The sequence below is a fragment of the Labrus mixtus genome, chromosome 2 (genome assembly GCF_963584025.1).
Source record: "Labrus mixtus chromosome 2, fLabMix1.1, whole genome shotgun sequence".
In the NCBI taxonomy this organism is placed as follows: Eukaryota; Metazoa; Chordata; class Actinopteri; order Labriformes; family Labridae; genus Labrus; species Labrus mixtus.
This window is the reverse complement of record NC_083613.1, coordinates 10,995,624-11,013,230: the sequence shown is the minus strand read 5'-3', so window position 1 is coordinate 11,013,230 and position 17,607 is coordinate 10,995,624. Positions and strand designations below refer to the sequence as shown.

At 40.9% G+C, this 17,607-nt stretch overlaps 1 protein-coding gene across 5 annotated transcripts; it reads right to left on the bottom strand.

Moving 5' to 3' along the window:
- Window positions 1-790: 790 nt before the first annotated feature.
- On the bottom strand, window positions 791-16,812 carry LOC132984545 (meiosis regulator and mRNA stability factor 1). 5 transcript variants are annotated; one of them, XM_061051406.1, is made up of 25 exons: window positions 15,894-16,812; window positions 15,546-15,711; window positions 15,109-15,323; window positions 14,637-14,754; window positions 14,376-14,548; window positions 13,503-14,027; window positions 12,323-12,477; window positions 11,486-11,647; window positions 11,175-11,361; window positions 10,883-11,061; window positions 10,683-10,763; window positions 10,181-10,417; window positions 9,411-9,530; window positions 9,136-9,314; window positions 8,759-8,979; window positions 8,480-8,622; window positions 8,164-8,297; window positions 7,785-7,987; window positions 6,378-6,605; window positions 5,802-6,041; window positions 5,458-5,694; window positions 5,221-5,287; window positions 4,778-4,882; window positions 4,493-4,666; window positions 791-3,751 (listed from the first exon to the last, which is right to left on the bottom strand). In XM_061051406.1, exons 1-25 carry the CDS (start codon window positions 16,800-16,802, stop codon window positions 3,549-3,551), a joined length of 5,361 nt encoding a protein of 1,786 aa, XP_060907389.1. In that variant the 5' UTR covers window positions 16,803-16,812; the 3' UTR covers window positions 791-3,548. The 5 variants fall into 5 exon arrangements, with proteins under 5 accessions (XP_060907389.1, XP_060907393.1, XP_060907400.1 ...); XM_061051410.1 differs by having other exon boundaries at window positions 5,227-5,287; window positions 15,894-16,811; XM_061051417.1 differs by having other exon boundaries at window positions 13,503-13,634; window positions 15,894-16,811.
- Between the last annotated feature and the right edge of the window lie 795 nt (window positions 16,813-17,607).

The window sequence follows — 17,607 nt, the reverse complement described above, 5'->3', positions numbered from 1 at the left end:
AGTCAGAGTATTATGAGACAATGAACAGAACTTCTAAGAGGCCAGCTGCAGATGTATCAGTTTAATCAACATCAATAAATTATTTATTTCATTCTGTTAAAGGCAGAATACTCCTTTATTCTTAAATAAATTATATATATTTATATATGTTAACATGATCAGAGCCAATTTTAACTTGAGGCAGGCTACCTAGCATGCAATTTTGTATGACCCACTTTTGCAGCAGTGTTTTCCATTAGTTTTTAAATGACCTCAGATAACATGTATTTACATCATTTTATTTTTTATGTGTTCAAATGTGCCATCTTATTTCTCTCAGTCACATCATCACTGGCCATACTCATGTCCTCTCAGCCATCAGCTGCCAGGAAACACTGACTGTGGTGGTAGAACGTCACTCATGGTTATTATTGTGAATAATGTTGACAAACTGCTTGCATCCTCTGAATTTAGTCTTTTGTTTTTATGATTAACTACTGGAAATGAATGCAATCCTCTTGTAAATGCCTACAATAGACAGTGTATGTTTGACTGTATCTAGGACATTAGTGACTCATGTAAAGCAAAGTGTTGCTCTCTGTCCCTTTCCCTTCATTCGGAGAAGTTAGCGTTCTGTAGTAGTAGTGAATTTATGAAGGTCCTAACGTTGAATATTGAACAAATATGCAGAAAATAAACTGAAACTCCCTGTACATACATGTTTGAATAAAGAGCATCTTTCAGGAACATGCCGAGTGATTTTATTAAATGAATCTTTAAGAAGATGACAAAAACACAGACTAGGCAGAAGTAATGCTTGTGAAATTTATTTACGTAAATCTTTTTGGTCCCTTCAACAACATTGGACTGTTACAGCCAGTTCTGCTGCAGTGAGGCATTAAACCCGTTTGACAAGGGGGAGGATTACATAGAGAGGAACATCAGTGAGACAATTGTTGACCAGGAAATCACAAGGCAAGAGTTTAAGGACACTGATGAATAAAGATCAGCTGTTGTACAACAGTGAAACATAACAAACAAGGCAGAGTCAGATACATTTAAACAAAAGCATGTTTCCATTCCCCTCTGGCCTGATTTTCATTTTGGATATTTTTGGACCAAAACTATGCAAAGGTGCATATTTCGTTAGGTACTATAGCTTCTCACTGATGTAACCAAAACAAAGAGAAAGTAAACAGAAGAGTTTCATGTTTGCGAGTTAGTTGCCACTGCAGTTCTCTGAAGGAGAGCCAAGGTATGCGCAAATTCACAAAGTAATACATTCTTACTGCCAAAGTTAAATCTAGATATTTCCTGTTAGCATTATAGCTTTTTCTCATTACCAATACATAATCCTTCTTAGGCCTGCCTATTTCTTAATACATACTCATTACCTAATTAAAGAGGTTTTCAGACAGCCAGTTTATCACTGCAGGAGAGACTTTAACCCAAACATCCTCATTAAAAACATTTTGATTGACATCTCAGACATTTCGGTGTGATGACAGGTGAAATCTCGCAGCTTTTTCACACAAAGTCAAAATCAAGTCTGACAACTCAACTTGTGAAATTATCGCGGTTTTAAGATTTGAACACAATCTAAGACAGAAACTGATAAAATGGGCTCTTATCCATTCTTTGAACATTTACTATTAACACAAGACAAAACTCTTTAGACTTCAGTGGGCGTGTTAAACATCACTTTCGGCCGATATCACTGAATGGCATGTCAGCAGCCAGCAGTCTTGTAAACACTTAAGACAGAGGAAAACACAGAAACCAGCACACATCAGTAAAAACTCCTCCATGGGAGATGTCAGGGATGTGGAGGTATGATGGTGTTTCCTTTGGCACCGTGGCAAATACAAGCCATTGTAAAAGCCAGGCGGATTCCAGAGAGCCTCAAAGGTCCTCTGTGCGTACATCACAGTCTGTTCAAGAGGCCACTTAGAGCCCCCGTGGTGCTTCACAAACAGCCTACTGCCCCCCATCCCAACTCCTTTCCCTAAAAAACTCACAACCATTCACCTTGTCATTAAAATCAAAAATCAGGAGTGCTCGTTGCTCCTCTTCAACATAGGCAGTTTTTACATCACCACAAATACAGCAACAAGGTTAACTCGAAAAACCTTGAGCATTTATGCAGCAACTGCAAGGACAACGCCAACTGTAACATCCCTAAAACGTGGTGGAAATAAAAGCGTGATCTTAAAGAATGTCCATCATCTGCTCCCGTCTGCTCATCCTGGGCTTACACTATGCATAAACTCAGTTATGCACACGGTTCATATAACACACCACCTACTGCAGTGTAAACCACACACAGACAACACAGACAAAAAGAAAAACACACCGACTGCTGGCTGAAGCCAAACATGAAAGTATAGTACAGTTCCTGCTGCCTGAACAAAGCCTGGCTGGAGTCTCAAAGATCATTTTCCCTTCGGATATAATCAGCGGCCTTGCAGAGAGGGGAAACAATCTCTGCTATAAATTAGGTAAAAGAACAACAAGAATACAATATCCTGAGAGTTGTGCTAATTGCAATAGCAGTCAAACCATGGCCAACCACGCTTGAACTGTTCAAAAACTGTTGGATTCCATTTACAAAGACCACTAGCTAAACAGATAACACTAATGTTCATGACTTTAGTCCCATCATTGAGGTGCCACTTAATACAACACACATTAGGCCAGGCTCTTCCACAGACAGCTGCTAAACACCAAGTAACACTAATGGAAATGAAACTACTGTCCTTGGGCTACTTTCTTTTTTTTTTTTAAACTGAGGCAAGTGTTGAGACAACACCTCACAGAGAAGCTTACTCTTCAGAAATTCTTTTAAACAATTAAACTGGGAAATGCTTAAGAGGCCAGTTTGAATGACATGACTACAGTTATCAAAAGAAAAATCTCTACAATTCTGAAATGAGTTTATAATCAAAGTCCTCAATTAAATGCGCCATCTTTTAGGGATAAATTCATACATAAAGGTTTCTAAACATGAACAAAGCAGCTCTATAAACCTTCTGTCATTTGTCAATTTATAAACTCTGAATGAAGTTAACTTAATTTCTTGGATTTAACAAAGAACTTGGTCCTCACTTGAATTTCTCCCAGTGTTTAAATATACTCTGTATACAGTGACAACTAACTCATTTTTACTCTACATTCATTGTTAGCCACCGTGGCTCTGAACTCAATATGCAAACTCGTGAAAATATCATTCAACTTTTCTCCAGATGAAATCAAACAGGTTAGAAGAGATGGATTTGGCAAATAAAAGAATTGCAGAAAATCTGCAAGAAGAGAATCACAGCTTGGTGAACATCACTGGAAGAACATTGCTGATAGTTCAAGCAAACGAAAGGAACAAAGATGGCAGATAAATGATGAGAAGAGCAAAGGCAGAAGAATGTAACAGCCTGTTAGGATGTAGATGGGACAATACCAGGGTTGTTTTGTGGTAAGTTTTTTTGTAGTGCTTTCAGTGTGGTGGGTCAACTTATGTTTAACAAGTTATAATAACTGAACTAGGGTTTCCAGTGTGTGTGTGTGTGTGAAAAGGATCACAGGCCTGCTGGGAATGAGAAGTTTGCAGCTAGCTTAATTCTGCTGCGTGTTACTCGTCTGCTGGGACTGTCCATGGACAAGTTTGTCTTCATGTCAGGGGGCGGTGGGAAGTTAGAGACCGCCGAGTCTTCTATGAAGGCAGGGTGCTCGGGTGCATCAGAAGTACCATCAGCATCAGCCACCTCGGGTTCATCACTCACTGGAATCACAAACACACAAAAAGTACATACTGAGCTAACATCTAGTAAGACAAAAAGGTGCAAATTAAAGTGTTATGATAAGGACCTTAGTACATTTTTGATCCCCAGTGCTTTGCGTGATTTAGTAAGGCTTTGCTATCAGTCACAATTCAAATTTTTGGCAAAACAATTACATTACATCTTAACAAATATCAAGATCAGATCAAACTAATCTACAGTAGGGTTGAAAGTTATTTAAGTAATTAAGAAATAGATACAAATATGGACAATTTTAAATCATCAATGAGACAAAACTGACATTTTTTTGTTGTTGTTTCAACTAGCACAAGGCACCTTCTGCTTGTGAGTTCTCTTGTTTGATGTCAGTAGCTGGAGAACAAGTGTACAGACATGTTGTAAGGAGTGAAGATTTTGAAGTGGAGAAAGCACCATCTTGTTTCAAAGCTGGGATGCAGAAGCGAGGTGAGCACAAAAAGGACATCCACACAAATACCGGTAGCATAATAAAAAACCACGATACAAATGTATCATGAAACTGAGATCTTGATCCTTATGTATAATGAGATGTGTATTGTTACATCTCTACTGAAAGTTTAGTGATTTTAGGGGAATATCCACCCTTGTATGAAAACAAGGGGTCTGTTCAATAACCGTCATGGTGACATCCTAATTGCACTACAAGAACTATTGTAGCGTTACCTCACATTGGTTTACATGCAATACAAAACCATGAAAGAGACCTGGTGTTTGAGTTGTTGGACTTTTCTCCTCGAAGTGGATCAGGTCTGTCTGCTGCAGGAGAACGGGGTCAGGGTGGAGCTGAGGTGAAGGTAGGCAGGATGGTACAGGACCACACAGCAGGTCTACTGGTGACGTCAGACACAGCAGCTCTGAATCGGCCACTGCATCACCACCTGGAAGGTTAAAAGTCATGATTGCGATAACTTAAGAGTCAAACATTTTCTTTTGAATCTCTTTCCCCCCCCCCCCCAATGTATTTTATTACCTCATCAATATTTTCTTACCCGGACTTTGAGCTCCAGATGTTGAGATGCTAATGGGGCTGTCTCTTGGACTGTCTGTGTTCTCCCCTGGCAGGGGGCTGGTGGGGACAGAAGAGGTTGCCCTTGCTGAAAAAAATAAGAGAAGAATCACTCTTTGATCCGCATTCAGTGGTTTGCACTCCACAATATTTCTAATTATTTCTGGCATGCTGCCCCTGACTTTTTCCTGAGTTGCTTTCACACATGCAGCTCACCCTGGACATCTTACAAGTTTTCAGGAGTTTCGTGCATTATTGAAAACACCATTTAACAAGTGTTTGCAGGAACACCTACTGCTTTGACCGTCATCACATGATCGATTCAGCTCACTCTCTTTATTTACAATGAGCCCTCAGACTGCTGATGGTCTCAGCAGATAATAAGCCTGAATAAAATAAACTTGCTATAAGAAAGAGGTTCATCACCTTTACCTTTCATATCGTTTTTTAGAACGATAATCCTCTTGTGACCATGCCCTTTGATCCAGACCACCTGAAGATGACACATCACAGAACAATCCAGTGAAATATGCAGAAACAAGAGAAACGTAATTACCCTTGGGAGATCTGTCACAAACACTATAGCCATGGACAATCTACATAAACAAAGGGTTAAGTTCTGCACATAGCGATAGCAAAACATCTCGTTAATTCATTTCTTACCTGAGGTATTGCTCCAAGCAGCTCATCAATGCTGATATATCCATAGGAACGAGGTTCAAGGCTCGCGCCTGTGAATTTGTTAAAAGCCCCCAGGAACTCAGTCAGGAAGAGCTGGTTGTAATGATAGGTGTGGAGCAGGGCACGTACGTTACGGGCAAACTGGTAAAGCCAGGTCAGCCTCACCCACTCCTCACCACGACCACTGGAAGTGTTGTCATCACTTTCTTCATGGTACAGCTGTAAACACAAATGATGAAGATGATGTTATACCTGTGTGTTTGGTAATAGCTTAACTGGAACTTGAGAGAGTTCACACAGGATTAAAAAGAATACTTTCCACTCACCTCAACAAGGTATGGCAGGCTCTTAAGCAACTCGCTGAGGGAGAGGAACCCATATTCACATGGGTTGAGTGAGGCTCCATAGACCGTCAGGTATTGCTGGCTAAGCACTTCGACTTTGAAACCCTTGGTGACTTGCTGTCCGTCTTGGGACATGAGCAGACTCAGTAGCTGGGAGGTCAGGGAGCGCAGAGACTTCCTGTTGATCAATTGCACTTCCCGACCCTCAGCGCCATCAACCACCTTGAAATGGAAAGAAAGTGACTGATGATTATTTGTAGGAGTGAATCTTGGAGCTGCTCAACTTCAACCTCTAGAACATAATCATTTTTCTTGGCATTTTTATGTTTTGGTATAAGTCTATCTATTCATTTACATCGAAAAAAATAAAGCACATTACTAGTGAATGACCAATGAATTTCTTTACAATGTGAATATTTGAAAAACTGTCCTCCTGAGAAAATCAGGTAAACAAACTCCAAATACTACTCTGAAGCAGCAAGGAAACAGCCAAACTGAAAAGGAGAGGAAGGGGAACTGGAGACAGTACAAAAAGTTATCTTTAGATGTGTTTATTACCTTGACAACATGGCAGAGTTTGGTCAGCAGAGCTGGCAGGGAGCTTGCATCGTAGTCTTGCAGGCGGAGACCATAACCAAAGGTCTTGCTGTACTCCGTTAGAAGCTGGCTGACAGGAAGACTGGAGTTTTTCTGAGCTCGAAGCAGCTTGACCAACTGAGCTGCCAGAGCCTTGATGCGCTCAACTTCTGTCAGAGTCAGCACTTTCTCCTCACCACACTCCAACACCTGTCACAGGTAGGGGATAGTTTTTAAGCAGGAGCATGCTTAATCAAACTTGGCCACTGAACTTTAATGACATGACTAATGAAAAAAGCCATGAAGAGACGGCCCAAAAAGTGAATTAAACTAACAAGCAAATACTATACCACAATGCTGGTAAGCTGTTGGAAATGACTTCCAAGCAGCAAATAGAATTTAACAATCAGATTTTTAATATTGGCCACTGACGTAATAAATCAACATGACACATACCATTTGTCTTTTTCAGTACAGACATTCGGAGCACCATTGTACACTTAACATAAATTGTAACCAATTCTTCAGGGTCCCTTTAGAATAATATTGTTCTGCAAACAATTATGTTAACTTAAGAGACTACTGCAAAAATGTTTTCCTCTGGTTCTAGTATGTTTGAATAAAGTGAAAATCTATTGTTTTACAGTATACAACGTTTCTCCCAACTTATGAATAAAATCTCATTTAGCTCTTTTATTTGCAGAAAATGACAGCAGGTTAAGAAAACAAGATTCAGAATTTTTCAGACCACAAAAAATGCAAGGAAAATGAATTCCTATTCATGTTTTAATTAAGAAGAGTTCAGAAATCAATATATGGTGGAATAAATTCTTAAGGTGGCCCCTTAAAAGATACGAGACGACTCAAATGTTTTCTTATATCAGCTCTTCTACTTGAACGGGAGCAATTCAGAGTAATTTCAACACAGGCACACCTCATTGTTCTTAATGAGGCATTAATTTGGTGATCACTTGATAAGTCATCTCAGAAAGCTGAGCTGCTCGACTTTTTGCTCCAAGAGTGGCAAAACCCAACGGAAAAGTGAAAGACTGGTGGAGTCTGGAGAGCATGCAAAGATGCATGAAAGCTAAAGTTAAAAATCAAGATTATAACACCAAGTATTGATTTCTGAACTCTTCCTAAAGGAAAACATTATTATCCTATTGTATTACAAAATGAACTTCTTGTCATTACATTTTCATGGTCTGAGAAATACTGCATCTTTTCAATTTAACTAGAGGTCATCTTCTTCAGATTAAAGACCTAAATGGATCTTTTGTAAGTAGATTTTTTTTTTTGCTGCAGATTCTTAATTTCACCCTAAATACATAGTTCACTTTGTAATTGGAGGACTGACACTGTAAACAGAAGCAGTCTACCAACACTCACCATTAGGATGTCAGGGATCGCCTCAAAGAGCTCCATAAGCTTAGTGAAGCCGTAGTAGCTGAGCTTGCACTGACGACCAAAGTGATGGTGGTAGGTGGGGATGAACTTGCTGAAGGGCATCCTGCAGTGAGGCTGGTGACGGAGAAGGTCCACCACTTCCTTCCCAAACTGCTTAGTGCGATCCATTTCCTCTATTGTTCGTTCTACAAGTAAAAAAAAAGAATAAAAGCAAATCTAATTCATTAAAAAGAAATCTATCAAAAATTGTCTGTTGACAACTTTTCATACTGTAGGGTTTTTAAACAAAATGTATTGTAATTATTATGTCTGTCTTACAGTCTTTCCTTACAGTTTTTAACATCACCTGGCTTAAACTGACCTCTTTTGGGAACAGAGATGACGGTGTCTTTGTCCTGATGAGTAATAGTGATGGTGGTGTCAGGGATCTCAGTCAGCAGGTCCATCAGGTCACATATGCCGTAGTCAACCACCCTCCAGTCTCTGGAGAAGCACCTGAAATTCAAGGTATGAAAACACATTACTAAAAATTAGACAAAAAGCTTTTTTTTAGCAGTCATGAAAAAACAAAACAATGAAAACCATCAAATTCACATGACATTTACATCAACATCTCTAATAAACACAAGGGAAATGTATAACCATCCCATCTACAACTGAAAGCAGTGTTGACTGACCAATGGTAGGCTTGCATGAAGTCATCGATTGCCACTTGTTTGCTGGCTTGAAATTTAAGCAGTTTCAGCAGGTCTTGAGTGAAGCGCTTGACTTGAGCACGATGGGTCAGGGTGAGTAAACGCTTGGTGCCCATACCCAAGATCTAAAAGGCAAAGAGAATATAAATTGCAAACATGATATGTGGAAAACAAACAAGGTAGATTCTGGATTGGTTAAGAAATAAAATATATTCTATTAGTTTTCAATCAAATTCGGATCCACGTTATCCTCCTCAATACCTGCAGGACATGTGGCACGGCCTCAAGAAGCTCCAGGAGCTTCGAGTAACCATAGTCAGAGACGCGGCACTGCTTTGCAAAGTGATGGTGGTATGAGGGAATGAACTTGCTCATGGGCATGATGCAAGAGGGCTGATTCTTCAACAGGTCAATAATCTCACGGCTGAATTGTATGAGCTGGGGGTTTCCAACTGGACTCTTGCAGCGCTGAATCCATGGTTCTGCATGTTAAAGATATCATTTTTCAAATGAGACACATTCAACTAGTAACTAAACCACTGTACTAGAGCTACAGCAGAGCAGAGAAATTCAAATATTTAAGATTAATACCAGTATAAATCTACTAAGAAGTGGCTTGTAAAGAGAGAGATTTCCACCTGAGTTTGGTGCAGGTGGTTTGTTGTGGATCCATTTGATGACTTTAAAGCAATTCTGAGCTGTGACAATAGTGATACTGGGAACACAGGTAATGAGATGCTCCAGGGGAACACCACCCTCCAGTGTCTCATTGCCCAGCTGCAGAGTGCTGAATTTGGCTGCGTAGCAATCTGGAAAACTGAATGGAAAAGAAACCTCATTGTTGACATAATAATGCTGTATAAAGGTATAAAGGTATAAAGGTTTACACAGGGATTTAAGAGCTGGTAATCACCTGAGTAATGGAAGGGTTCCCTGGTGTGACTGCAGCAGACTGTGGATCTCAGAGGCCAAAGTGTTAAGAGACATCACAACAAAAGGGATTTTGTAGGAGTCGGGGTCAAAGTCAGCCTCACTAAAAAGCAGAGGTAGATGAGTCAAAATCAGTGAGGAAATAGAATTAACAGACAGCTTAAGTTGTACAGTCCAGAGAATAGAAAGAATTAAGGTTAAATAAATTCTTCATTGCAAGTCAGGATTAAGCAGGTCAGGATGCCCAAAGGAGTATCCAAGTGGCCAACATTACAGACCACTACTAATTTTCTGTGTTTTAGTGTTTTATGTCTTAAACCCAGTAAATTGTGCTGCTGCCCATCTTGGCCAGGACGCTCTTTTAAAGCAAATTCTTAATCTCAATGAAACTTTTCCTGGTTAATTAAATGTTAAAATAAAAAAATATTAAATAAACTAATACAAGGCTGATAGCAGAATTTCATACACACTTCAAAAACTGGACTATAAGTCACTACAATAAGAAGCAGTCTGTTTTGGGGTGTTTCCCAGACAGAGAGAAAAAAGGTTTAACCATCTTCCTGCGTGGCTATTGCTATTGTGTTCAGCTAAATCCATAACGTGCAGTTTCTGTACAGCTGTGTAGCTCTTTTAGCACCATCTGTTTTCACTTTGTGAAGTTAGCACCTACTAGCTACAGTACAGTATTATTTAATTTTAAAAAATCATTGATTAAGTATTTATGAGATATTTCTCTTATTACACAAGACTGACCTGAAGTCCTGTTTGTAATGTTGTCTGCAGACCGGGTCATGGTACTCCAGCTCCTCAAACACCACAGGGCTTCCACTAGCAGAGGAGGAGCCCTCCTGGGATTGGGAAGATCCCAGTGGACTCTGACGGATTTGACTGCTGGGCAGAAGGCACACAAGCCTCGAGCCTCCCTGTTCCCGCACTGCCACCACCTCTGGCAGTTTGTACAGATCACCAACCACCAGCTTACGAGAATATCTGAAGGGGGTAAACAAAAAATAAAACTTTCATCAGCAAGAACTACTTTGACAAGCACATCGTCTCTTTTAGGGGCTACTATACAAGATTAGATACACAACTTTATTTATCCCACAACAGAGAGATTTACAGTATTAAAGCAGCAAAGAGCAAGAATAGACTAAAGCACACACAGTGCACAATTAAATAGTTGAAGAGCAGTAACAAAGCTGCCATGATAATATTGGAGTGAATTCCATTAATGAGTTGAGAAAAAGCAACTTACTTTTTCTCATAGATCTCTGTGAACTTGAAGAGGGGAAGGCAGTTGGCAGGTGCATCCTGAAGAATGGTGATGATCTCTGTGCTGTATAAAGACAATGTTGAAATTCACCATCACAATCTAAAGCAGAACAGCTGAATATATTCTCACACCTCAATTTGAATGTTCCCCCGAATCCCAAACTGAACTATGCTTGACTGTACCTGAGCATGGCAAGGGATTTGCTGCTGCCACCGGTGATCAGGGACACCTGAATGCGCTTCCCCCCGATCTTATAGCGGTGCAGACCACTGATAGCACTTATGGCCTGTTGAAGGGACAGCATCTGGATCGTGGCCTTCAGCTGATAGTCAGTGTGTGGGCTAAGCTCCACAGCTTTCACCTAGACGAAACAACTCATTCTACATAAACACGTTTTCTGACAGGAGTTAATCTGAACTTTTTTCCCCTCCTAGAATCAGGTAAAAAAAAACAACATGAAAGAAGTACACTTACCTGCCCATACCGGAAGAACGTGTCACGCAGTGTCTGCTGCAAATCCTTGCGGGACATTCTGTAGTCCAGGTTGGCCACCTGAATCTCTGCCCCGTCTGAGAAAGGCTCAGGAGGACGATCGGGATGAGGGCTACGAGGGGCAGCCAAGAGGGGCGAGGAGCGGCTGGACAGGCAGGGCGACACACTCCTTTTGATAGAAAGTAGGAAGACTCATTCAAAATGATAACTATTCATAATGAGGGTTTAGAAAACAGTAAAAAAAAATTTATCTATGCCAATTTAAATATGACTGATTGAAACCAACATGGTACCTGGATGACCAGGAGCCCTGGGACAGGGCAAGGGGACTGAAGCTCCTGTGTAGATTCAACTTGCTGAAAGCTGAGGGTGTGCTCATCTGGAAATCTCCTGAGCTCTTGTCTCCTTGTTCTCCAGACGATACAGTGACACTGCTAGGGTTGGACCCTTCTCTTCTACACAGAAAAAATAGAAATTAACGATTATGGACCTGCAGTTGTATCTTTCTGCCAGTTACATTGAAGTGGTGTAAATTTGTTGAGAAAAAACAAAAAAGTTAAATTCCTTGTGTGTTCATGTTCCTTGGCAATAAAGCAGAATCTGATAAAACCTTAAACTGCGGCCATTATAGACAACAATGCTTCAAAAACAGATGCAGCCTACCTTGCCGTTTTGGCTGAAGTCAAAACTTTGTCACTTAATATTTTAAAAATTTGAGCAGAATTTTGTCAATGTTAAACTAACTCCTAATATGGCCACAAACTCATTAAGTATTTTTTAAATTAAACTTCTTATTCACAAGGAATAATATTCCCATTCAGAAAAAAAAGTCTTGCAAATGTGAAGGCTGGATGTTTAACATACATTAAAATTGACAAAAAAAAAAAAAAAAAAAACAGCCCCGCAGCCTTCTAAGCTTTTTTGTTTATAAAAAATTATAAAATCCTCATTCCCAAAAATAATTTTGCTGGTTTAGCTAAAAAAAAACAAAAAACAACAGACGACAGAATTGACAGTATCCTTTGATGGAGATATTTTAGGCCATAGCTTGCACGTTTCAAAACACCAACAAACAAAAAAAACATATATTGAGTTGAATGTTTATTTAATGTCTCCTTGCTCGTGTGTACCTTCTCCTGTAGATGGATTCTCCAGCAAGGCCAGGCTTGGACAGCCTCTCCAGAGATCCTGTCTCACCATTACTGTGGGGGGAAGAGGAAACAGCACGTCCTCTCTCCAGGTGGTGCAAGCCAGTTCTTGGCTTACACTCCAAGCTACCCAGCTCCTGCACAAGATGGAAGTACCAGGTGTTAGTAAAGGAGACATTGAGCTGCGGGATACTGTCATGTCCATATCTATGCATGTGTATGTGAAGCTCAATGTAAAAATAATAATAATCATGGGATGATTATGTACTGAAGTTCTGAGCTGAACTAAGGATCCCCATAAAAAGTTAAAAGGCCAAAGAGAGTTAGACAACAGGACACCTGATTACAGCTTTATCACCAAGATTTGTTATAGTTGTCATCACATGTTTTGTTTTAATTGACAAGTAATGTACTTTGGACCCATAGCAAACAGCTGACTCATGAGAGTGTGCGTCACACATAAGTGTCTCTGATAGTGGTGAGCCAGACCTTTGCTGAAATGTTAGAATCATATTTTCAACTATGCCATCTGTCATTTGAACCTCTTTCTTAAACAATCTGAAAACAAATCATCATGGTGTTTCAATATTATTTTTTATGTTTAGTAAGACAAATGTTTGATAAAATTCACTTTGCAATGCATCATTAAATTAAAATGCCAATGCCTTGTTAGAGTCCATCTAAACAGGTATCCATTTATGGGTATTCCATCTTTCCACGTTGGTCTGTTTGATAAATATCAAGAGGAAAAGACAAACCAAGCAAGTCATTCCAGCCATCAGGTCATTGTTTGACTGCAGAAAACTGCAGGTAGCCAAAATCGGCAACAAAATAAAAAGTAGGGACGGAGGAGACTTGAGACAAAACACAGAGGTACTAGAAAAAAAGTAGAGACAACAACAATGAAAACTCATGCATTAATATAAATGATGACTGACTCATGAACATGCAGGACAGCAGGGGGTACATAAAGCACTAAGCAGACTAAAACATGCTAGCACAGGCTGACAAATGAAGCAAGCAGCTACTAGCGGTTAGTCAAAGCAGCAGTTAAAAAAGGGACACGGGATGGGAAAAGCTATTTTGATTAGGAAAGCAGCCCAAACAAGATTAAAGGGCAACGACGGTTAAGGGGAAGCAGGCACTGATATAGTCTGCTGACCTGATGGGGCTTGTCTGGAGCACCACCGGGTGGCCCACTGCACCCTCTCCTGGGGCTGTAGGGCCGTTCAGGCACTGGGCCTGGGGTGTTGTAGGGGCGGGTTGCTCGCCGTGGCCTCCTAGGTGACCTTGGCTTCTCCAGGGGCAGAAAAGAGAAGGAGGATACGGATGGGGTAGGGGCGAACATTGAGTCCTGGTTTTGATAGGTCTGGGGCAGAGCCTGAGGCTGAGGCAAGAGATGGGTCCGAGACTGAAGCTCAGGCTCGGGACTTGTATCATCTCTGGGGTGTGGGGAGAAGGAGAGGCTGATTCGGCGGCCAAACACATCCTCATTTTCCATTCGCTTGCGGGCACGTGCAGCTGCATCAGGGTTGCCAAAACGAAGGACTGCTGTGCCCTGGGACATGCCCAACACTTTGCCACCACAGTTGTCAGACAGGCGGCGGAGCCTGAGCTTCACAGCGTTCCGCAGGCTCTTGTCACAGTTGATAGGAAGGTTGTGCACATAGAGGAGGTTGAAACTGGGCTGAGGGAGGGGAGGAAGAGACAGTGTGCCTGTCTGGTTTGTATAAATTACACTTAAAAAAGATTATAGCAGAAGTCGTTGGTTTGGTTGATAAACATTTTGGAGAATGGCTGAGAGGGGTATGGATCAGGATGTATTGTAATGATCCCCAAAAGAGAATTGCGTACACAACATAATAATTGTTAAGATAATCACTTTCACCAACTGCACCTCTGCTCTCCAAGTACGTTCACACTAAAATAAATCTTGCCTTGGTTGCTTTTGCCAACACTTACTTACCATATTTAATACAGTGTAGATAAAAAAAAAAAACTTTAAGGTCCAAGCTAAGCATTTTTTTAAGCCTACCTGCTCTTTCATCAGTATACGTGGTGGCAGATCAGCTGTGATCTCCTGAAAGGCCACGTGGCAGTGGGCGTGCTGTAGCAGGGCTGAAGACGTATGGTTGCCATGGACCAAGATAACCTGGAAACCATGGCGATGACGCAAGTCGCTCAGCTCACTTGCAAAGTTTACATCCGCTGTAAGAGAAAATAATGACACTTGGTTACACAAAATCATTGAAGGCATCAAGACTGGATGAGTATTAAACATCTGAGTTAAACTTACAGGATACTAGAACAACTGTTGCAGGTGCAGTGTGAGTCTCAGCAAAGCGTCGTAGGCTCTGGCGAAGCTTGTCGTCTGCAGCATTCTTGGCTATGGCATTGATATGTGCAACAGTGACCTGAAGTAGAATAATATATATTTTTTAAAACAGCAGATATATTTTACCATTTTGTTGAGCAAGTTCATCTCATTTTTTAACTTGTTAATATGTGGAGTAAAAATATCTTCAATCACAATATCAAAGTGGTTATTTCTGAGAATTTTCTGAAGGCTCTGATATTGAGATTTAGTCCAAAATAAAAATAAGTACATCTCATGTTAGACATGTCAACAAAGGTAAATAAGCCCTTATTTAATGGTATCTTTTGATTAAGCTGCATTAGACTAACTCTGACCAATTTTAAAAAGTAGATTACTTTCATCTCAAGTGATATAGCATAACCATTAAAGTATTATATATTGTATTTGGTACCTGGCAGTTGTTGAGCTCTTGGATGACAGCTTTACTCTCCTTGCTGATGTCACAGACGCAAATGAATTCTGCCTCGCGGTGTCCCTGAAAGAAACGGCTGCGAATGCGCTGAACCACTGCTCCTGCGGAGCGTCCACTGGGAACGCTGCAGTTTTCAATGTCCCAGAAGACACCTACTGGAGGGATGTTCTCAGGGCCACAAGTCTCAGGAGAACCTAGCAGACCGTTGAGCAAACTATTACTCCAAAAACAATTACACACATTTCATTTGTTTTCATTGTCCTTAAGATCTTATATCACTCTACCTCCAAAGAGCTTGCAATATATAAACAAGTACAATTAAGGGCCTAAACACTTGTCTGACATGATTATTATTAATAAATCCAATAAACAACCTTTATGCAGGTATTCAGCATTGTTTTGTAAAGTCCACTAACCATACTTCTGACCAGTCTTGCCAAGGCTGGTCGATGACATGAGCATCATGCCATCAGAGGAAGTGCCACAGCCGTTACAAATGGGGATGGGGATAGGAGCAGTCTGGGGTACAGGAACATTGTGCCACACCGTGTCCGACTCTGACACTGCCAGACCATTTAGGGGCTAAAATAAGCATAAATCATTATCAAGACATCAACAGCAAGCAATACTTTACACCAATTAATTTTTAAATTGACACAAATACAAAGTCAATGTCAGTTTGGTTGACTGATCTATTATTGTAGAATAAAGTGTCCTACAGTGATCTTTATGGCATGCAAATACAAGACAAAGGCTTTACCAACCTTTAACAGGCACTCCTGGCAGAAGTGCGCCCCCTTTACACAAACAGTGCGTTCTACATTTAGGTGAATAGGATTAGAACAGAAGTGTGCTGAGGTGGTTGTAGTGGTGATGGTGGTGGTTGTTGGGTGATCACAGGGTGTGCTTCTCTGGGATCTTCTGGCTGATGGGCAACAGTCTACACAGGGGTAGTAGCCAGAAGAGGCCATGCAAGAGCCATGCAAGGGAGCAGGTAGAGATGAAACACAAGGAAGAGAGGAAGCCAGAGGTGGAAAGGAGGGAAACAGGCTTGGCTGGCTACATGGAAGAGGTACAGAGGGGTTTGTGTGGAGAATCCCTGAGCAGCAGGAGAGGTAGGGGTGTGATGAAATAGGCTGGGAGGTAGCAACATTAGAGAGCGGCTGAGGTTTGTAATCAAGACCCAGCAAAGGATCAAGAACTTCACCTCCTCTTCCACAGCTTAGGTTACGTTTATACTGATGGACAGATGAAGTTACAGAGCAAAGGCCAGACCTGCCAATATTGCTTCTGCTGCTGATGGGTGCTCCCAGAGAGCCTGGGTCCATGTAGAGTGACACAACACCAGCAATGCTACTACTGCTACTACTGCTACCAACAACACCTCCACCACCTAATAACCCATAGCTATCTGTGCTGCAATAGTCACAGTGAGAACATACTTGAGGTCTTACTTTGGGGCTAGCCCCCTCTTGTTGCTGCTGTGGTGGTGGCTGTTGTTGGTGGGAGTCTTGTGTAAGCTGAGGGGGAGGCAAGCAGGGAGGAGGCAAAGGGAGCGGGACCAGAGAAAAGGGCTGGGATAATTGGGAAGAGGAAGTATGCTGTGGAGGAGGAGGGACATCTTTCAATTCCAAAACGGCCTTTCTGCTGTCCATGTAATTGTTCTGAAACATAACAACATAACCAGCAGATCATTTAGCAACAATGTCAATAAAACTTGCTAATACTGAAATGCTTTTGAAGCACCTTTGTGAAGTGCAAATCAACGAGCTTCTGGATTTACTTTTTTAAATTGCATTCTTATACTCTAATCTTACATGAATCAACAATAGAGTTGTTCTCAATTCATTTCTGTAAAAATAAAAAATAAAAGATGAAAACACTTTAAAGATGTTAAAAAATGTCGATTGGAATATCATCTCTGATAATAAGGCTGAATCATTGTCCCTGAACTCCTTTTGCACATATATCAGGGCTGAGTGAGTGTATAATAGATAAATACTTGCTTCTTTATCCGTGTGCCGAAGAGAGTTTGTCTCGTTTGTGGAGAAGCAGTCCTTGAGCTTCCACAGCAGGGTTGAGGGCTCTGTTTTGGGGTGACTGAGACATGGGAGGGCTCTAGAGCTGCATATGAATGTGTCGTTTCCCAGTCCTTCCATCATACATGCCAAACAGGTCTTTCACGGCACTTTCTTTTCTCCTCTTTCTCATGCTTTACAAAAAAACAGAAAACGAAAGTTCAAGGGTTATTGTTTGTTACTTGGTGCGTATGCATTTCTTATGAGGAGTAAAAAAAACTAACACTTAACTTCTCAAACACTGATCTATGAAAACGACTTCGGCTCAATGCAGCTTCGTAAACGCGGTTTAAATGGACAAATGGAGCATGTCGTAACTTCATGAAAGAAAACACTTCGCAAGTTTCGAGACTGCAGCATAACAGAGCTACGATTGTTTTACCAAAACAAATCATGTGAG